The sequence below is a fragment of the Dryobates pubescens genome, chromosome 11 (genome assembly GCF_014839835.1).
Source record: "Dryobates pubescens isolate bDryPub1 chromosome 11, bDryPub1.pri, whole genome shotgun sequence".
NCBI lineage: Eukaryota > Metazoa > Chordata > Aves > Piciformes > Picidae > Dryobates > Dryobates pubescens.
The window spans coordinates 27,839,000-27,859,989 of NC_071622.1; the positions used below are offsets into that span (position 1 = coordinate 27,839,000).

At 47.7% G+C, this 20,990-nt stretch overlaps 1 protein-coding gene across 7 annotated transcripts in view; it reads right to left on the reverse strand.

The window, feature by feature from the left end:
- Positions 1-431: 431 nt before the first annotated feature.
- Positions 432-20,990, reverse strand: part of PDE4B (phosphodiesterase 4B) — a 288,183-nt gene continuing 267,624 nt past the window's right edge. For 6 of the 7 annotated variants that reach the window (XM_054165475.1, XM_054165477.1, XM_054165476.1 and 3 more), the window contains 9 exons: positions 18,624-18,717; positions 13,317-13,495; positions 11,984-12,082; positions 11,677-11,841; positions 10,600-10,699; positions 8,906-9,060; positions 8,687-8,809; positions 6,362-6,544; positions 432-2,167 (listed from right to left, as the gene is read on the reverse strand). In XM_054165475.1, coding sequence (XP_054021450.1) covers positions 1,802-2,167; positions 6,362-6,544; positions 8,687-8,809; positions 8,906-9,060; positions 10,600-10,699; positions 11,677-11,841; positions 11,984-12,082; positions 13,317-13,495; positions 18,624-18,717 — 1,464 coding nt within the window. In that variant the 3' untranslated portion in view covers positions 432-1,801. Of the gene's footprint in view, positions 2,168-6,361; positions 6,545-8,686; positions 8,810-8,905; positions 9,061-10,599; positions 10,700-11,676; positions 11,842-11,983; positions 12,083-13,316; positions 13,496-18,623; positions 18,718-19,675; positions 19,818-20,990 lie in introns of those variants that run through there. The other variant, XM_054165480.1, reaches the window with a different exon arrangement.

Genomic DNA, 20,990 nt, shown 5'->3' on the forward strand with positions numbered 1-20,990 from the left:
GTTCAACAGACGTACAAACCCATGGAATCATGCACAACTGTGCTATTTGTCATTAACTAGTTAAAAGTCACAAAGTTTGGACCAAAAAAAAAAAAAAAAAAAAAGAAAAGAAATGAAAAGAAAGAAAAAAGAAGAAGGAAAAAAAACCCAACAAAACCAACAAAGTAAAAACAAAAAAATAGAAAAAGCTTGAAACAGTTATTTCACAAACTGAGGTTTGACACCGCTCATGATGCCGGACAAGCTTTGTCAAGAAGAAGTTTCACAGCACAATTATTACATCAGTTCACTTTTTGTTTTTAAAGATATATATATTTTTACTTCCCCCCCCCTCCCCCCCTTAGCTTTTCTGACAGAAATTCACATTGGGTTGTTCAGAAACTGGGAAGGTGGCATTAAAAAAACCAACCCTGCTGGTGGTGGGTTCTTCATTTTGGGGGGTTCTTCCCCTTAAGGTTTTGAGCATTTCTTGCTACCCTGCGGTCTCATCTCTCTCACCCTGAAGATGAACCCCACCATGGGTGTGACTGCCACTCAAAATGCCCTTCCTGGGTTGTGTCTGTTTCTTCAGCTATGTTCAGGTTTTGGTATTTTATCTCAATATAAAAGATTAGGAGAAAAAAAACAAAACAAAAAAACCAAAACAAAGGCAACTCTTATCCCAAGTTTTCTACACTGTTAACGTCGCCGCCGCCAGGCGATGCTAACTCATATAAATTAATAACTTACAAAACATTACAGTATGTACAGTAGGTAATAAATACACTGTTATAAACAGTAATGGAGGTGTTAGAGCTCGAGGCAGTGCAGGAGGAAGAGGAGGAGGAGGAAGGTGGACCTAAACCTAAGGAACAATAGGCAGGAGAAACACAAATTACCCGAGCGTGCAAATTCCACTGAGCCAAGGAGCTGCTGAGGTGGGGATGGGATGGGGGGACGACGACACGAGCGTGTCACACACTGCCTCACCACACTGACTTCAGACAGGGAGCAAACTACCCTCTATCCTGCACACCACAGAAACAAAACCCCACAGAGGAGAGAAAACACTGGTGGTTATTCCTAGCAAGCAGGGATGGCATGAAGTGACCCAAAATGGGGAAGCGTTGAGAAGAACGATGGAAGTGATGCCGACCAGAGAAGATGATTACAGGTGCGGTGACATGAACCAGAGGGTTTCCCTCCCGCTGAGGCTGTCAAAAGTGAGTAACTGCAGTAAAGTGACAAGGTATTGCCCATGAAAAAAAGGAAGACTGCTTCTCATTAACAGGAAGAATCAAAAGAAGGTTGTCAGTCAACTCTCAGAGACACTTCTGTTGTACTAAACCCCGTGTAGAGAAATTTACGAGACTCCTGAAAAAAGGACATGAAAGTGTTTACAAAGAAGGCACACAGGTCTGCAGACAGGTGGTCGGGTGGACAGGTTGTACATGGAGAGTTGTTCATCAGTAGTTTCTATCAGTTTAAACCAGTACAAATTCCAAAACTAACAGTAGAAAAAAAAAAATCTCTCAGTTGTGTGTCGGCCACTCTTCAGTCACCACCCCAAAGCCAGCTCCAGGCCCACGCCACGCTCTCAGCGGGCTCGAACCTCAACTCAAATCACCTGTTAATTTCCTGAGCAATCGTCAAGCGTTCACCACTAACACCATCTTCAACCCTGACTCCAATCTCAAGTAGCTGGGAAGATCTGGCAGCCGGTGTCAGGACACAGGCCTCAGACCCAGGCTGCGGGCGCGTCTGCGAGACCGCCTGCAACGCTCACGAAGTGTTGAAAATCCACTCACACGGGGACAGGACATTATGTGTCCACAGGAGATGTATCTTCTGTCACAATCTCTATGTTTGCCTCCCTCTGGGCATCCTCTTCCCCTGGGTCAGCCACACAGAGTGTCTTTGTATTGCTGAAGTAGCCGAGGCTCTCGCTGTCCTTCTCTGGCCCATCCGAATCCTCCTCCTCCAACGTCAGTTCAAACTGGAACTTCTCCATCAGGTTCTGACAGTCCCTGCCCCGCTCCTCAAGTGGAGGAGATGGGCTCTGAGGTATCATGCTCTGGTACCAGTTCCTGTTGTCCTCCAACGTGTCCAGGATGTCCTGGGCGTCAGGTTGCACCAGGTCAGCCCACGTCTCCCATAGCGGGTGGACAATGTAGTCAATGAATCCCACCTGTGAAACACAGAAACAAGCACACTTAGGAGAAAGGAACAGCCAGGAGCAGACAGGCTCTCAAAAGTTCTAATGCTATTAATTCATGGTTGTTACAAGTAAAACATGCTCCCAGACCAAGCCCCCAAGCCAGCACAGTCCAACTGCAGACATAAACATCTGATACCCAAGTCAGCTCCCACATTGTTGGGCTAGGCTGACATCTCGTCCAAAACCCAGTCTTGGATGGAAGTTTAACTAAAAAAGATAAGACAAGAGGAAATGGCCTCAAGTTGCACCACGAGAGGTTGAGATTGGACATGAGGAACAATTTCTTCCCCTAAAGGGTTGTCAAGACCTGGAAGAGGCTGCCCAGGGCAGTGATAGAGTCCCCATCCCTGGAAGGGTTTCACAGCCATGTAGATGTGGTGCTGAGGACCGTGGTTTAGTGGTGACCTGGCAGTGCTGGCTTAATGGTTGAACTCGGTGATCTTAAAAGTCTTTTCTAATCAAACCAATTCTATGAATCTATATCCAGTCTTGACTAGCAGCTCAAGCCCTGCCCCACAGAAGACAGGGTAAGTCATCACTCTGAAGACAGAACATTGCACCAAGGGGACTTTTTGGTGCAGAGAAGCATTTAGATGATCACTGCCTCTACCGTAAGCACTGAGAACATTTGCTGTGTCTTAAGAGTGTATTTTACCAGGCTGTTTAGTTTATACCTATTCTGAACTGTTTCATGGTCCTGCACCCTCGAAGTTCAACACTGTGTCCAGCCCTGGGGTCCCCACCACAAGATGGACCTGGACCTGCTGGAGTAGGTCCAGAGGAGGCCATGAAAATGGAGCACCTCTCCTACAAAGACAGGTTGAAAGAATTGGGTCTGTTCAGCCTGGAGAAGAGAAGGCTCCAGGGAGACTGTAGAGCAGCATTTCAGTATATGAAGGGGACCACCAGGAATGCTTGTGAGGGACTGTTTAGAAGGGCCTGTAGTGATAGGACAAAAGGCAAACTGGAGCAGGGGAGATTTAGGCTGGACATCAGGAGGAAGTTCTTCACAACGAGGATGGTGAAATACTGGAACAGGTTGCCCAGAGATGTGGCTCAGGACCCATCCCTGAAGGCATTCAAGATCAGACTTGATGGGGTCCTGAGCATCCTGATTTAGTTGGAAGTATCCCTGCTGACTGCATGGGGGCTGCACAAGATCACCTTTGAGGGCTCCCTCCAACCCACTGCCATCTGTGAATCTTGAAAGTTCAGCATTTCTCCTCTACTCTGCCAAAGCAGCCACCACGTTCCTCCGCAGAGCCAGCCCAGACAGAGCTTTTCTTTCCTTTCAGTTTGCGTTGGAAAGAGGTCAGCTCATCCCAAGAAGCACTCCTCCTGCTCAGAGGTGGACAGCCCACTGCTGGGAGTGACGTGCCCATGGTGGAAACAGCGAGGGTTGTGGCCTAGCCCGTCAGCCTTTCCGCTGGCTGGCGCGTAAGCTCTCAGCTAAGTCGTTTTTCAATTGTCTGACTAAGAGGACGTACGTCCAGGATGGAGAAAACTAAATGGCCATAAAGAGGGTTGAAATTCTTCCTCCTTGGCTGAATGTGTCACTTCTCTGCTCGCTCTGCTGGACAGCATTTCAGCGCGGCAGGAAAATGGTTCTCATGAGGGGCCAGACTCAATGTGCAGATGTTTGCTTTGGAAATCACACATGGCCTCCTTCAGACACAACAGGATGTCAATAGAACCATTAACATTCAATTGTAACATACTGGGGAGGCAGCTGAAACAAAAAGGTGATGAAAATTTCCTGCGAGCACATGTTCCGGAGCGCTGTTAAAGTGAAAAATACTCTCATGGTGAGCTGATGACTTCTCCACCACCCAAAATGCTCAAGGGCTGCACAACACCGATGCTTGGAGATCACTCACTCCATAACCACGTCAGCCCTTCTTTAAATAAACTTCCTAAATCATGGAATACCTGGCCAGATGGCTGAGCACTGAGCTAAAAATATTCTGATGTCTCTGGAGACTTTCAAGGCCTGCCTGGATGTGTTCACAGAATCATAGAATGGTTTGGGTTGGAAAGGTCCTTAAACATTATCTAGTTCCAACCTCCCTGGCACTGGCAGGGACACCTTCCACTAGACCAGGTTGATCAAGGCCCTGTCCATCTTGTCCTTGAACACCTCCAGAGAGGGGGCATGAACTCAATCATCTTTTGAGGTCCCTTCCAACACCACCATTCTGTCAGTCTGGTACTGTGTGATGTAAAGAGCCAACATCTACATGCAATGCTTACAGGACAAGAGGAAATAGCCTCAAGCAGCACCAGGGGAGGTTTAGGTTGGATATTAGGAAGAGCTTCTTTCCTGCAAGAGTGGTCAGGCATTGGAACAGGCTGCCCAGAGAGGTGGTGGGGCCACCATGCCTGGAGGTGTTCAACAGATGAGTAAGGTGTGGCACTTTGGGATATTGTATAAGTGGCCAGGAAGATGTTGGGTAGAAGGTTGGAATTGATGATCTTAGAGATCTTTTCCAACCTTAGTGATTCTGTGATTCAATGCTTCTAATCAATTCCTTGTTCCCCTTGAGGGCGGAGATTGAGGGTGGTCTGTTTGGCCATCGGGATTGCCATGGTAGCCATTTTGTGCCATTCCTGCTCTTCCTGTGCAGCAGAAAGACCATTCTGAAGCTCCATGAAGTGCACAAAACAAAAGAATTAACTGGAGCTCACGTGTGGAGCACATGGACATTTGCTGGCCAAGCCTGGCTGAAGGACTCATTCCTTGTTAGGTTAACAAATCAGAAAGAATTTTCCAACAAAATCACCATGTGGTTGAGTGAATAATTTTGAAACCACTTGGCTTTGCCTAGAGGACATTTGGAAATAATTATCATCAATTTTGGTACTTATTCAAGCTGAAAAAGTCTTCATGAAGACTTGCTGGAGTCATTTGAAAACAACAACCAAGACACCATGAAAGACTGGAATATGTTTGGGCAGACAGAAATCACTGGCTTCGTTACGGCCTAACCCGGGCAAATTTTATGGCCTTATTTCAACACAGGTCAGAACAAAAGCTGACCTTGAAATCATTTCATCTGTGAATCAGAACAAGGCATGAACCACTTAATCTCCAAAAAAGACCCCGTGCAGCCAGCTCCTTTTAAGGTTTGATCTGCTGGAGCAGGTCCAAAGAAGGGTAATGAAGCTGGTGAAGGGTCTGAAGAACAAGTCCCATGAGGAGCAGCTGAGGGAGCTGGGGTTCTTTAGTCTGGAGAAGAGGAGGATGAGAGAGACCTCATTGTTCCCTACAACTACCTGAAAGGAGGTTGGAGTGAGGTGGGTGTTGGCCTCTTCTCCCTAGAAACAAGCAATAGGATGAGAGGAAATGGCCTTAAGTTCCACCAAGGGAGATGCTGGACATTAGAAGAAACTTCTTCACAGGGTTGTCAAGCCCTGGAAGAGGCTCCCCAGAGAAGTGGTGAAATCATTGTCCCTGGAAGTATTCAAAAACCTTGTAGATGTGGAGCTGAGGGACATGATTTAAGCATGGACTTGGCACTGTTAGGTTAATGGTTGGACTCGGCAATCTCGGAGGTCTTTTACAACTAAAACATTTCAATGACTCTACTGACTAAATATTTCTTTGAGTTCAGCAGCACACAGCAGCTCCACCAGCCCCCTAACTTAACCAGCCAGATCATGCACTGGACAAGGTTGAACAATGAATCACATCTAGATTCTTCCAGCATTCTCAAGTGGATCTCAGCTTGGAGAAGTTCCTAACCCTGCAGCTTAATAGGGCTGGCACGGCTATAAATCTAACATGGGCTAGGATGTCAACGGGTTTTGGAGGTGCTAATTAAGGAAGCTGGAGGGTGTGAAGGCAGAGGAGGCCTGACAGAAGGAAGGGAGATCAGAATTGCACTTTTCAACCCTGGGGACCCAACTTGCTCTGGAAACTGGGACACCAAGATGGCAAGAGGAGCAGGTGCTTGGAAATGAGGAGACGCCAAGGGGTACACAAAGGAGTCTGAGCAGCTTTGCCAGTCTAGATGAGCTACAGGCACAGCTGGATGTCAGGGCTGATCAGAAGAGCCCTTTGAACCACTGGCTGCTTGCCTAATGGTGCTGGAGACAGCAGCTGAAGTTTGTCTCCTCACTAACAGGAGCTTAGACTGCAGCGAAAAGCAGCTCCTGGCCAGTCACCTGTGATTTCTCCACCGACGCCGTGTGTTTGTCACACATTGGGCTGATTTCCATTCCTCTTTCCCTCTCCTTGTCTCCCTGCTGGAAGAACTCCTCCATGATCCGGTCCGTCCACTGCCGGTACAGCTCCAGAGACTTGGTGGGGTTGCTCAGGTCCGCGCAGTGCACCATATTGCGGAGAACCTGCAATTAGAGTCATCAAAACCTCAGGGAAATCCAGTGGGAAAGGAAGGAGGTTTCAAGCTGTAGCTGCTTGCTCACTCCAGAACATTTCACCACAAAACTCTTCAACTATGCAGCACAGAGTCATAGAATTGTTTGGGTTGGAACAGACTCCCAAGATCATTGAGTCCACCCATCCACCCAACACCACCGTGGCCATTAAACCACGTCCCCAGGTGCTATGTCCACAGGTTTCTTGAACACCTCCAGGGATGGTGACTCCACCACCTCCCTGGGCAGCTTGTTCCATTGCCTGACCACTCCTGCAGGAAAGAAATTGTTCCTAATCTCCAACCTAAACCTCCCCTGGCACATAAATATATTCTAACGTAAAACAATAACAACCCCTAGAAATATTGGCAACCCAACATCTCCATGGGTGAGCCCAGCAGCTGCTGTCTGCTCCAGGAGCAACGCGTTCTGTACGTGTGTCAGACAACTCCATATTTGTAAGGGGGTGCAGTTGTGCTGATGTCAATGACATCATGCAGTCTTGTTTTTGCATGCAGGTGCTTCCCACCATTCACATTGCATTTCCATGCTCTCAGATGGTTAACTGCTCCTGCTTCATTCCATGAGACCCCACCTGGAGTACTGCATCCAGTTCTAGTGCCCCCCTGACACAAGAAGGACATGGAAATGTTGGAGCAGGTCCAGAGGAGGTCACAAAGATGATCAAGGGCTGGAGCACCTCCCCTGTGGCTGAGAGAGTTGGGGCTGTTCAGCCTGGAGGAAGGAAGGCTCCAGGGAGACCTTATAGCCACCTTCCAGTACCTGAAGGGGGATACAGGAGAGCTGGGCAGGGACTTTTTGCAAGGGCTTGTAGTGATAGAATGAGGGGCTGAATGAATGAGCTGGACGAAGGGGGATTGAGACTGGAGATCAGGAAGAAATTCTTTACACTGAGGGTGGTGAGACACTGGAACAGGTTGCCCAGGGAGGTTGTGAATGACCCTGGAGGTATTCAAGGACAGGTTGACTGAGGCCTTGAGCAGCCTGGGCTAGTGGAAGATGTCCTTGCCCATGGCAGGGGGGGTGGAACTGGATGGTCTTTAAAGCGCCTTCCCACCCAAACTGTTCTGTGATTCTACACATGCCAGCAGCTGCCTGGCTGTAGCTGCATGGATACAGACAGCAAGGAGGTGACCTGTTTTAACATCAGGAGTCTTAAATAAAAATGTTAAGGGGGTTTCTCCCAGGAGTCTGCTCTGAAGAAGGTGGCCAGGAGGGTGATGAGAAGATCAGGATGTATCTTGTCCTACTAACTGCATAACCCTGTTCCAGTTTGCTTTTTGATTTCTGTAACTCAAGGATTAGATTACAGAGGGAACAGGTTGTACCTCACTCACTGCAGCTCAGCCTCTGAGTTGCATTAAACTCTTGCAACCTCACAATCCTGTAGCAACCTCACTGTGTTTCACCAAGAGGAGAAACACATGGGAGAAAGCAGCTAACAAACTCAGCAGCCCTCAAAATCTCAGCCTTAGAAATGAAGGTCAGAGGGCTGTGTATGCTTGCAGCTTTGTGATGTTAACATCATCCCCTGTACCTAAAAGGTGTGGGACCACCTTGTACCTGTTAAAACCAGACTGAGTTGGGTTGGATCTTTAAAGGTCATCTATTCCAATCCCACTGCAGTCATCAGGGACATCTGCAACTAGAGCAGGTTGCTCAGCCCCAAACAACATAAACTGGAATGATTTCTGGAATGGGGCATCTCTTACCTCTCTGGGCAACCTGGGAGAGGGTCCCACTTCCCTCATCATAAAAAACTTTCTCTCTTCTCTCCAGTCTGATTCTCCCTCTCTGAGTTCAAACCATCACCCCTTGTCCTGTCACAACAGGGTCTAATCAAAAGTCTGTCCCCAGCTTTCTGATCAGTCCCTTTAAGCACTGAAAGGCCAAGAAGCCTTCCCCTCTCCAGGCTGAACACCCCCATCTCTCTCAGCCTTTCTTCATATGAGAGGTGTTGCAAATCACTGCTGAAAATTTAGGTCAGCAGCTTCTATTTATGGACCCTGTAAATGCCACAGTGAAAACAGGACTGTGGCTTCTTCAGTCTTGAACAAAACACACAGAGTGCAGGAACCACAGCTGACCTACCTGTATTCTGTCTGTGTAGTTGTCCAGAAGGAGGACTCCTGAACTGGTCACCTTCTTGGTTTCCACCATAGTCTTCAGGTCAGCTAACAGGCTCATATGCTTGGACATATCTGTTGCCAATACCTTCAGAGAAGAGAAAACAGGATCTCAGTATGGACAACCAGACAGAGAAGCTGGGTTTTTGTTTAAGAAGAGGAGCAGCCTGTGTGCAGCTCATACCATGTCAATCACCATCTTCCTGAGCGTCTGACGCTGCTTCTTGGTCAGGTTCTGGAAGATGTCACAGTGCTCCTCTTGAAGCAGTTTGAAGCCCACAGCCAGATGGTGGTTCTCCAAGACAGACTCATCATTGTACATCAGGGCTAGTTCAGAATCTAGCAAAGAAACACAGATATGTGACTCCATCAGGTGGGCTGACATAAGAGAAACATAGAATTGTTTGGGTTGGAAAGCCCTCTGAGATCATTGAATCCAACCATAAACCCATCACTACCACGGCCATTAAACCATGTCCCAAAGTGCCAGGTCCACACGTTTCTTGACTCCACCACCTCCCTGGGCAGCCTGTTCCAATGCCTGACCACTCCTGTAGCAAAGAAATTTGTCCCAATATCCAACCTAAACCAAACCTGGCACAATTTCAGGCCATCTCCTCTTGTCCTATCATCTGATACTAGGAAGAAAAGACCAACCCCCACCTGGTTCCAACCCCCTTTCAGGAAGCTGTAGAGAGCCAGAAGGTCTACCCTCAGCCGCCTTTTCTCCAGGCTGAACAACTCCAGTTCCCTCAAATGCTCCTCACCAGATCTTCTCTCCAGATCCTTCACCTCTTCATTGCCCTTCTCTGAACCTGCACCAGCCCCTCAATGTCCTTCTTGGGGCAAGGGGCCCAAAACTGAATCCACAACTCAAGGTGTGGCCTCAGCAGTGCCCAGTACAGATGGACAATCCTTTCCCTGCTCCTTTCCTGCTGGCCACACTATTGCTGATGCAAGCCAGAATGCTGGTGGCCTTCTTGGTCACCTCAGCACACTGTTTGGCTCATCTTCAGTCACTGCCAAACAACACCCCCAGGTCTTTCTGTGCTGGGCAGTTCCCAACCACTCTGCCCCACACCTGGCACATTCATGGGGTTGTTGTAACCCATAACCTGGCTTTGTTAAACATGATACAAATGAACTCATCCCCTCAGTACAGCCTGGCCAGATCCCTTTGTAGAACCTTCCTACCCTCAAGCAGATCAACTCTCCCACCTGATTTAGTGTCATCATGGGCTTCAGAATCAGTGACAAGAGAAGAGCATGAATCCTCAAAACACTTCCCCAGAAAAAACAATGAACTATTTTGGAATCAAGACCAGGCCCAGCCTGTTGCAGAGCACAGTGTAAACCACAACATTTAGGTTTCTCGTTATCAATGGCATTACTTATCTTACAGTAAGGATGCAATTTGCAGTCACGAGTAGAAATAGGAGGAACAGTGACAGGTTTCAAGGGCTCTTTGCAAGTTCATAGATTCATAGAATGGTTTGTGTTAGAAGGGACCTTAAAGATCATCTAGTTCTTACTCCCCTGCCATGGGCAGGGGCACCTTCCACTAGCCCAGGTTGCTCAAGGCCTCCTCCAACCTGGCCTTGAACACCTCCAGGGAGGGGGCATCCATAACCTCCCTGGGCAACCTGTGCCAGTGTCTCACACACCCTCACCATAAATTGTGCTGCGGCAGCAGCTTCCTTTGTGAGGAATTTCACTTCATTTACTGCTTTATTGCAAATCACCCAACTGGTTTACTGCAGAATATTCTGAGAAACCACTGCAGGCATAACCTGTGACCTTGCTGTCATGGAAAATGCGTTTCCATGAGTTGCCCGAGCTTGCAGCTGAAGTTATTACTGTATGAGAAGCAAAACTCACTTGTATTAATGAGAAATTGATTGGAGACCCCAGGGTGATCCACGTCATGGATTGCAGCTGCAAAAATGGCAGCAAGGATTTCCAAATCAGTGAAGACAGCCTAGGAAGGAGCAAAGGGATTTGTCAGAAACATTTTCTCCCTCAACAGTTTGGGAGGCTAATTTAGAGAAACAAACTCTGCTTTGTAAACTGCATTCTGAGGACAAGGCATTTATTCAGAGGCAATGTCTATGAGCAGTATGTGCTCTTTGAGATTGCAGACTCCCAGCATGGTGGGGGTTGGAAGGAACCTCTGGGGATCATCCAGTCCAACCCTTTTACTAAAGCAGGGGCACCCCCAGCAGCTTGCCCAGCATCACAGTGGCCAGCGGGGTTTGGAAGCTCTCCAGAGGAGAGTCCACAACCTCCAGCACCCTCACACCAAAGAAGTTTCTCCTCCTGTTCACAGCCTCCTGGGTTCCAGTTTGTGCCCATTACTCCTTGATCTGTCCCTAGGCAGCACTCACAAAGGTCTGGTCCCATCCTCTTGCCCACCATAGGTCCTCTAGCCCTTGAAGATCTAAAGATGCCCTCTCAGGACGCTCTTTTCCAGACTCAACAGCTCCAGGTCTCTCAGCTGTTCCTCCTCACAGAGGTATTTCAGGCCCCTCAGTATCTTTGTAGCTTCCACTGGACTCTTTTCAGTAGTTCCCTGTCTCTCTTGAACTGGGGAGCCCAGAACTGGACCCAGTACTCCAGATGAGGCCTCACCAGGGCAGAGTACAATGGGAGGAGAACCTCCCTCAAACTGCTGGTCAGACTTTTCTGCGTGTACCCTGGGAGACTACTTGCCTTCTTAGCCATGAGGGCACATTGGTGGCTCCAAATGAAAACACAAGATAACACAGAGACTCTACAGGCAAGGCTGCTGCTTGAACTTCTTCATGTTGATTTCCCTGGCAGTAAACTGAGCCCTCAGAAGAGCTAACAGCCCTGTACTGGATATCAGCTCAGCTAAGTGTTTTCTCCTGTGTGCTCATGGGTTCTGTGGTGCTTTCAAGAACGACAACTGCCCTTAGCCCAAACTAGGTAACTCACATCTAGTGCAGGGGTAGAGAGCAGAACATGGGTGGACTGGGCAACGTCAGCAGCATGGAGGCTGTTGTGGTAAGCCACGTCTGAGTGGTAGTGGTCTTCCAGCGTCATCATGTACGTCACGAACGTGTCTGATGAGATCTTGAAGGTTTTTAGCAGGTCTCGCTCCTGAGTAACAAATGACACAAGCACATCAGTAGAGATCAGGTAAGGATGGGCTGCTGTAGAAGGTGACAAACCAGACAATAGTGCAAACTTGAACAAGTGTTGTAAAAGAAAAGTCATCATATGTGAGCAGGAGAAGACGGACCTGAAATATGGCGTACATGATGCAGGTGAGCGGCCTGTTGTGGGAGTACCTTGCCACGTTGAAGATGTTGAGACCCCACTTATTCAGATCTTCCAGTTCCTTTGGAAAAGAGAACAAGAGAGCAGTTACATTTTATTCCAGACAGTTCTGCATCCCTGGAGGGATTTCCAAGTTGTGTGGAGGGCCATGGGTTAGTGGCAGTGCCTTAGCAGTAGCGAGTGGTGTGATCGTGAGCTGCAGGTGAGCAGTTGGGCTTGAGGATCATAGCATCACAGCATGTTAGGGGTTGGAAGGGACCTTCAAAGATCAAGTCCAACCCCACTGCGAGAGCAGGGCCATAGAAGCTAGCACAGATCACACATGAACACATCCAGATGGGTTTTGAAAGTCTCCAGAGAAGGAAACTCCACAACCCTGGGCAGCCTGTTCCAGGGCTTTGTGACCCTCACAGAGAAGCATTTCCTCCTCATGTTGAGGTGAACTCCTGTGCTGTAGTTTATATTCATTACCCCTCCCAAAGGTCTCTTCCAACCTCAACGGTTCTATGTTTCTGTGATTTATCTCTTGCAGCTTGTCCTCTGCCCTTCCCCAAGCACTTAGAAAGATGTAAATTTAATCTTCATCATTGTAATTATGTACTTAACAAATTACATGAACACAGAGTAACTCTGAGGGGCTGAAGCCAAAGCACTTGTATGAGGAGCTGACATTTCTCTGTGTGGCTGGGGAACGATTTGTGACGAGTGTTTCCAGGTTGCTCTGTGATAGAGACCAAGGCCCCACAACCAGTTTTCCACATACAGTATTGTTACAGATCTTTGATAATTATTCTACTCAGCCTTCACCACATTCAGACTCATTGAATGGTTTGGATTGGAAGGGACCTTAAAGATCATCCAGTTCCAACCCCCCTGACATGGGCAGGGACACCTTCCACTAGATCAGGCTGCTCAAGGCCTCCTCCAACCTGGCCTTGAACACCTCCAGGGAGGGGGCATCCACAGCCTCCCTGGGCAACCTGTGGCAGTGTCTCACCACGCTCATGGAGAAGAATTTCCTCCTCACTGCCAGTCTGAATCTGCCTTCCTCCAGCTTCAATCCATTCCCCCTCATCCTATCACTACAAGCCCTTGAAAGAAGTCCTCCCTCTCTTTCCTGTAACCCCTTTCAGGAATTCATGAGCATAATATATCCTCTTGGGGTCTGATACCATTAACTACAGCATCTGGCATGGCTACACCACTTCAGGAATACCAATTCCAGTCCACCCAGCCAGTCCAAGCTGTCTTCCAGGTAATACCAATTCTCCCAGAAGAGCAAGAAGCTGTCATACCTTGGCCAGATGGTCCTCCTTTTCTGTTTTCACACCAAACCGTGAGATGCTGGTGTTATTTAAGCTTGAACTGTGCATTAGTTTTTTCACTCCACTGATCTGTGTCATGAGCTGCTGCTTTTTCTTCTTCTCTCTGTCTTTCTGGGTGGGAGAAGGAATCTCCACATCATTCTGCTTGTCTGCAACAAATAAAGGTGAAATGAGTCAACATTGTTTGCAGGATGAGCAGCCATCACAACCCTCCAAATCCAGCCCTTGGCTTTGCTGATTGCACAGCTCTGCACACCAGTTCAAACCCTTGTCCTTCTGCAGGGTCACAGAATGGTTTGGGTGGGAAGGGACCTTAAAGGTCATCTAGCTCCACACTCCCTGCCATGGGCAGGGACACTTTCTGCTAGACCAGGTTGATCAAGGCCCAGTCCAACCTGACCATGAACACCTCTAGGGAAGAGGTCTTCTCTTAATTTTAGGACCAAACTGAACCAAAATCCAAGCAGAACAGTCACACAACCTCTGTGTGCCCTCTGCAAAAACCTTCCCACTGAGCCCTGCTGGGATATGAAGCACCACACTGCTTTCACTGTAGTCACTGTTAAGATGCATCACCTGGGACAGGGCACGTGTCCAGGAGCTACTTCTCCATGCCTGAAGGGCATGAAGTTCTGCTTATGGCTACATCTCAGTTGACTTTTATTACCTATTTTCAGGAAATTTAGATTAGACATAAGGAAGAAATTCTTTCCAGTGAGGGTGGTGAAACACTGGAAGAGGTTGCCTAGGGAGGTTGTAACAAACTGGTGTCAGTGACTATTAGCAAAGATTTGCCCTTTACCAGTATGTCTAGAGAAATCCCCAGTGCACAGCACAAACTCAGGGACAGCAAGAATGTTCCTGCATGTTAAGTAGGCACCTCATGGGGCACAAACATGGCTGTGGAGATGTGTCAGATAAATGTCTCCACGCATCCTACTGACTGCCCTTCCATCTGCTTCATTGGCTGCATTAAAACAGATCCAGTGGCTCATTACTTTCATCCTACCCATTTTTGAATGAACTTTCATCAGAGGTCACTGCCACCTCCTTGCACCTTTGAATTCCTGAGGACCTCTGAAGTGCCCAGGCATGGAGGCATTAGTTACTTTTGCCTTGGCTTAATTAAAAATCTCTGAAATCAGAATTAGCAGCTTGCCTGCAACACAGCAATTAAGGAGGAAGGCATTATTCACAGGCACAGTCGGGCTGACATCAGTGGGTGTTTCCCTAGTGTGTTTTTGCTGAACAACAGAAGGATTTTCCCCTCCATAATCTCCTTAGCCATGACTAACGTGAAGGCAGCGTCAAAGGGACATTCTGGAGCAGAGAATCTCTGATTCGTTAACTCATGGCCCTGTGGTGGTGGCAGTGGCAACATGCCTCACCCCTTAGGAAAGGGCATGTGCTGAAAGGTCAGAGAATCAGAGAACTGTAGAACTGTTTGGCCTGGAAAAGCCCTCTAAGATCATCAAGTCCAACCATCAACCCAACAGCACCATGGCCACTAAACCGTGACAAAAGTTGCCATGTCTGCAGGTTTCATGAATGCCTCCAGGGGCAGTGACTCCACCACCTCCCTGGGCAGCCTGTTCCACTGCCTGACCACTCCTGCAGGAAAGGAATTGTTCCTAATATCCAACCTAAACCTCCCCTGGCACCATTTCAGGCCATTTCCTCTCATTCTATTACCCAATACTAGGGAGAAGAGACCAATCCCCACCTCACTCCAACCTCCTGTCAGGGAGTTGTAGAGAGAGAATCATGATCCTTCCCATTTGTGTGATGTGGCCAGGGGTAAACCCACTGCTCTTTAGTTCTGTCCTCTATATGGATCTAAAGCTGGTGTCCTTGCTCTCACTGATCAAAATGTGACTGCAGGGCTGGTTTCTCTGCAGAGGACATTACTCCTTCCTGCCTTCATCTGCTTAGTTAGTCAAGTCATAGAATCCCAGAATCCCAGCATATTGGGGGTTGGAAGGGACCTCTAGAGATCATCCACTCCAACCCCACTGCTAAAGCAGGGGCACCCACAGCAGCTTGCCCAACATCACAATGGTCAGGTGGGTTTGGAAGCTCTCCAGAGACAGAGACTCCACAACCTCTCTGGGCAGCCTGCTCCAGGGCTCCAGCACCCTCACAATATTTTTCCATCTATCCAGATGGAACCTCATGGGTTCCAGTTTGTGCCCATTGCCCCTTGTCCTGTCACTGGGCACCACTGACAACAGTCTGCCCCACTCTGTCCTCCTGCCCCCTACAGGTCCTTTAGCTGAGCATTGAATGGATCCCCTCTCAGGCTGCTCTTCTGCAGGCTCAACAGCCCCAGGTCTGTCAGCTTTTCCTCCTCACAGAGATGCTCCAGGCTCCTTGTTCCTTTTGAACTGGGGAGCACAGAACTGTACTCAGTACTCCACAGTCTCACTGGGTCATAGTAGAGGGAGAGAACCTTCCTCAATCTGCTGGCCACACTCTTCTTCATGCACCCCAGGAAGTCAAGAGGTTGAATGAAGTCACATGCTCTGGTTTTAATATCTGCAAGTTATCTCCATAGTTAGGAGCTCAATAAAAGTCCTATCCTTGTATTTCCTTTTGTTTCTTCAGCTTCCTTAGCTGTAGACTGAGTTTGTTTAATTTTGTGTTCATTTAATTTTAAACTGAGTTTTAGAGGGGGGAAAATAATTCATAGAAATGTAACTGCACAACCTTGCAAAAAGTTTCAGTGTCCTGTGAAAAACTTGGCTCATTTCTTCTTTGTGGGAGCAATCAAGTGGCAATCTGGAGAGCCTGCATCACTCGGCATTACAAGATGGCCTTACATGGATGAGTGGCCCTCACAGCACGGTGAGGACGTCACCGTCACAGAGCATGTGAGGAGCAGCAGAAGAGGAATGAACAAGACCATTATAAATATCTAAAGGACAGGAATCAAGGGGATGGGGCCAGACTCTTCTCAGTGGTGCCCAGAGACAGGACAAGGGGCAATGGGGACAAACTGGAACCTAGGAGGTTCCACCTGAACAGGAGGAGAAAATCCTTTGGTGTGAGGGTGCTGAGGCAGGCTGCCCAGAGAGGTTGTGGAGTCTCTTTGTCTGGAGAGCCTCCAAACCCAGCTGTGATCCTGGGCAACCTGCTGTGGGTGCCCCTGCTTTAGCAGGGGGGCTGGACTGGATGATCTCCAGAGGTCAATTCCAACACCCACCATGCTGGGATGCATGGAAATGCAGTTATCTGACCCAGGCCCAGTACAGGGAATCACACAAAACCCATTAGCACCAGCTGATGAGTCCCTGCTGAGACACTCCAGAAACAGGAGTGTATTTGTGGGGTTATAGCCTTCTGTGAGGTCTATTAGGTATCATATTGGGCACTTCTGCTGCGGGCTTCCTGCTCCAGAGCCATATGCAAGAGCCACTGGCAAGAGCTGATGAGGCTTTGTGCAACCTGATCTAGTGGAAGGTGTCCCTGCCCATGGCAGAGAGGTTGCAACTAGATGATCTTTAAGGTCCCTTTCCAACCCAAAGCATTCTGTGATTCAATGAATCTATGAAAAACAAAACCCCAAAGATGCCCTGGTGATCACACTCCCTGGTATGCTGTGTATGGTCCAGGCTCCTCAGCTGCCTGCTAGGCAGCCTTCCGTCTCTTGCCTTGATTATTTTATGCCCTGGATGTCATGCTAAAGCTTAGCAACCAGAGAGGGCCAGTGAATTCCCACAAAGCAGCTACAGACTTCAATGGATTAGTAATGATGGGATGTGGCCTACATGCAGGCAGAGCTTCCAGCTGCAGCTGGCTATGGAAATGTCTTTAACATTCCTTCATGGGAATAACTATGTCACACAGGGAATGCCTTCTAGGTCATCTTCACTGCAGGGGATGAGTCCTCCCTGAGCTCCAGCATCCCACATTTGGAGCTGTTGGACTCAGAGGTATGTGGTGGCCCTGGGTTGATGGTTGGGCTCCATGATCTTGGAGTCTTTTCCAACTGAAACGATTCTATGACTCTATGTGTAGGAGGGTCCTGTGCTAAGCTTTGATTTATATATGCAAATGGTCACAAAGTTTAGAATTTGGAATGAGAATTAGGATGGTTGCTTGAAAACCCAGAAAATGATGTTTTCATGACAGGGACAGGAACCCCTCTGCTGTGAGGACAGGCTGAGAAAGTTGGGGTTGTTCAGCCTGCAGAAATCTCCAGGGAGACTCCTGGTGTCCTTTCAGGACTTAAAGAAGCCAAGAAGAAAGCTTTGTCCTCATGGAGGATATGAAGGATTCATTCATGCAGTAGTCCTATGAGCTCAAACAAACCCCTAACATGTAAAATAGAGCAGAACTGGGAGTTCTTAGCACAAAAAGGACATTAACCTCTTGGAGCAGGGCTAGAGGAGTCTACAAAAATGATCTGGAACCACTCTTCTGTGAGGCCAGGCTGGAACTGCTAGGTTTATTCATCCTGGAGAAGAAGAGACCCCAGGGAGACCTTCTGATGGCCTTTCAGTGCTTAAAGGGGTCAAAAAGAAAACTGGGGACAGACTTTTGAGCAGGGCCCCTTGTGACAGGACAAGGGGTGATGATTTGAACTAAAAGAGACTAGAGAGAAGGAAAAGATTTTTAATTGAGGGTGGTGACACCCTGTCCCAGGTTGCCCAGAGAGCTGGCAGATGCCCCATTCCTGGCACATTCCAGGTCAGGTTGTTTGGGGCTCTGAGCAACCTGCTCTAATTGCAGATGTCCCTGCTGACTGCAGGAGGTTGGGCAAGGTGACCTTTCAAAGTCCTTTCTAACTCAAACCAGTCTGTGATGCTATGAAAATATGCTCTTTATTCTAACTTGTAGAGCAAAAGGAGCAACCAGATAACATCTGAAATGTCTGGGCTGATCCTGCTTATCTGCAGCCTGTCTCTGAAGGGGGAGTCTGCAGCTGGCTGAGGCAGTAGTTGCAAAGATGAGAGCATGCAGCTGGGCTCGTGTGACTTTGTCCTTTACGTAAGGTCAACACAAACCTCAATATTGCATAACACAGCTACCAAGAGCTCCACTCGCTCCACCACAGCAGCACAAGCTTTTGCTCTGGAGCAGGCATTCTGTGGACAGCCTTATTCAGTCACTGCCTGATTTTCCTCCCCACATCCATTTTGAAAGTGAAAAATGGCAACATTTAAACGCTTTTCTGCCGCAAAGGAAAACGGAGCACAAGTATTCACTTGGTAGGTATTAAGCTGCTGTGAATCCTTCTCTTTGAGTCAACCAAAAGCTCGGGATGGGATTCCTTACCCAGGAAGGTGTTGGAAATGTACTCGGACACCTGGTTGCCGGAGCGGCTCATCTCGGAGAGGTGTGTCAGCTCCCGGTTCAGCATCCTCTTGAACTGGGAGGGGAAGAGCAGAGAGACAAAGATGGCATTTTTCTGAATGCTGTTCTGTGCTCAGGCAGCTTTATCACCACAGACAGGATGTGAAAAAAAGCAGAATTCTGGAGACATTTGGAATGGAGTCAGTCACATGTGGTTTCATTTAGATACTGCTCAGCCACCAGCATGACCAGATATTTCTTTTCACTACCATTAAACTCTTTAAGGTTCATCTCCTCCAAAGATGCATTTTTACTTTTCACCGTCACAAATAAGAAGGCAACATCCCAGCTCCTCTCTCAGATACTTATATTGCTTTTTACGTCCCCACATCCTGCGACCTTTTGTTCTCAATTGCCCAAGTTTGCTCCATTTTGAATTATGTAAGGAAAAGACAATTCCTTATGCCCAGAACAGAGGGGAAAAATGCCATCAATCTAAAAATCTGGCAGGGAAAAAATATGTAGGATTTGACCATCCCCCCCCCCCCCCCCCACACACACACTCTATGAACCTTCCTGATTTTCTCATCACACGTTTTCATTGCTGCATCATTTCATCCCAAGGAGAAAAGGAAAAATAGAAAGGGCACATACATGCACACCCCATGCACAGGACATGTTTTATCTCTCAGCACACAGAAATAAGCATTTTAAAAACAAGTTTTTCTTGGGAGACGTTTTACCCAAGCAATACAGCAACAAAAAGAAGTAATTTATAAGCTTTAGCACCAAAAACAAACAAGCAAACAAACAAAAGGCAGCAGTTTATAAACCTTAGCACAAAATTTAAGTCGTTTATAAATCTTAGCACAAAAATTAAGTCATTTGTAAACCTTAGCAGAAAAATTGAGTCCTTTATAAGCCTTAGCACAAAAACAAAGTCATGTAGCGCGCACACACACACCAAAGGAGTAATTTATAAGCCTCAGCACAAAAATGAAGTCATTTATAAACCTTCAGGATTGAAAACCCACCTTAATATAACCCCAAGATACAGACAGCAAATAGTTTGCTTCAGGCATTTTGGAAACCTCCACGCCACCGTTCTCTGCAAATCCTCACGGAGAAATCACCGGGCAAGCTCGTGGGACACACCGACACCCCCACCCCCCGCCCCCCACCCCTTCCCTTGTCCAGAAAGGAACAAAAAAACCAAACAACCCCAAAACTCAGCCTTCCTCAAAGCCTGGGATCGCCCAAAGCCCAGCAGTTGCTAATCCTAGACAAAGCCAAGCTTGGCAAGAGCATCTTTGCAGAAGAGCTGCCCGTGGGTGTTATTTGCTGGCCGGAGAGAAGACTGCAAGCAGGGATTGCATGAAGAAACCAGAACTAATCCCAACGTGTCCTACTCGGCAGGCTGGAAGCACTTATGAATTATGGATCCTCCTGCTTGCTTCGCTGGCTGAAGGGGGGACCCCTCTCTGCAGCAGCTTTGCTCAGCTGAGCTGCAGCGCACAAAAATGCTGCTGCTGCTGCTGCTGCTATCGGAGGTGATGCCAGCTTCAGGAACACAGCCATCTTTTGATGGAGGAAGATTAAAATGGAGGGAGAAGCTCTGTGCATATTTAAATAAGAGGGGGGGGGGGAAAGGCAGCAGGCTGGGTTTGGGGTTTTTTTTTGCCTTTTTTTTGGTTTGTTTTAAATCCCTTGCTGCTTTGTTTTAACCCTTTCCATTGCAGAGACTGAGTGTTTTTGAAGCAAGAATTCATGGATGGCTTTTGAAAAGCCTTGGTTTTCAATTTCTTCAGGGTGACCATAATTTTTTTCTTCCCTCCCCTTAAAGGGCAAAATGGAGCCATGGAGCAAAATATACCTTCACACAAAGTAGAACTATTTTTCAGGCATAAACCTTAAATCTGTAAATCAGCCTGCAATTCATGATTTATTTTTTTCTTACAAGAGCATATTTCAAGATTTAATCCTTGATTTGTGTTTCCAATAGAAATTAGGAAGCTGCTGCTGTTCTTTGAGCCCAGATTTAGTCCTTGATTTGTGTTTGAAGCTGAAATTTGGAAGCTGTAGCTGTCCTTTCAGCCCAGATTTAATCCTTGGTTTGTGTTTTAAACTGAAATTAGGAAGCTGTAGCTGCCCTTTTAGCATCGAATCAGAAGGAGAGCTCCTTGTGCTGTGTCACACAGATGCCAGTAAGGAACCACCACTCATGTCCAGCATCTACCCAGCCTTAGGATGTCCTTGGTGACTGCTGGCTGCAATATGCCAAATGACAGCAGCCAGGGCTCCTATAACCAAATGATCTCAATGGTCTCAAATGATTTTCTTCCTCCAGCA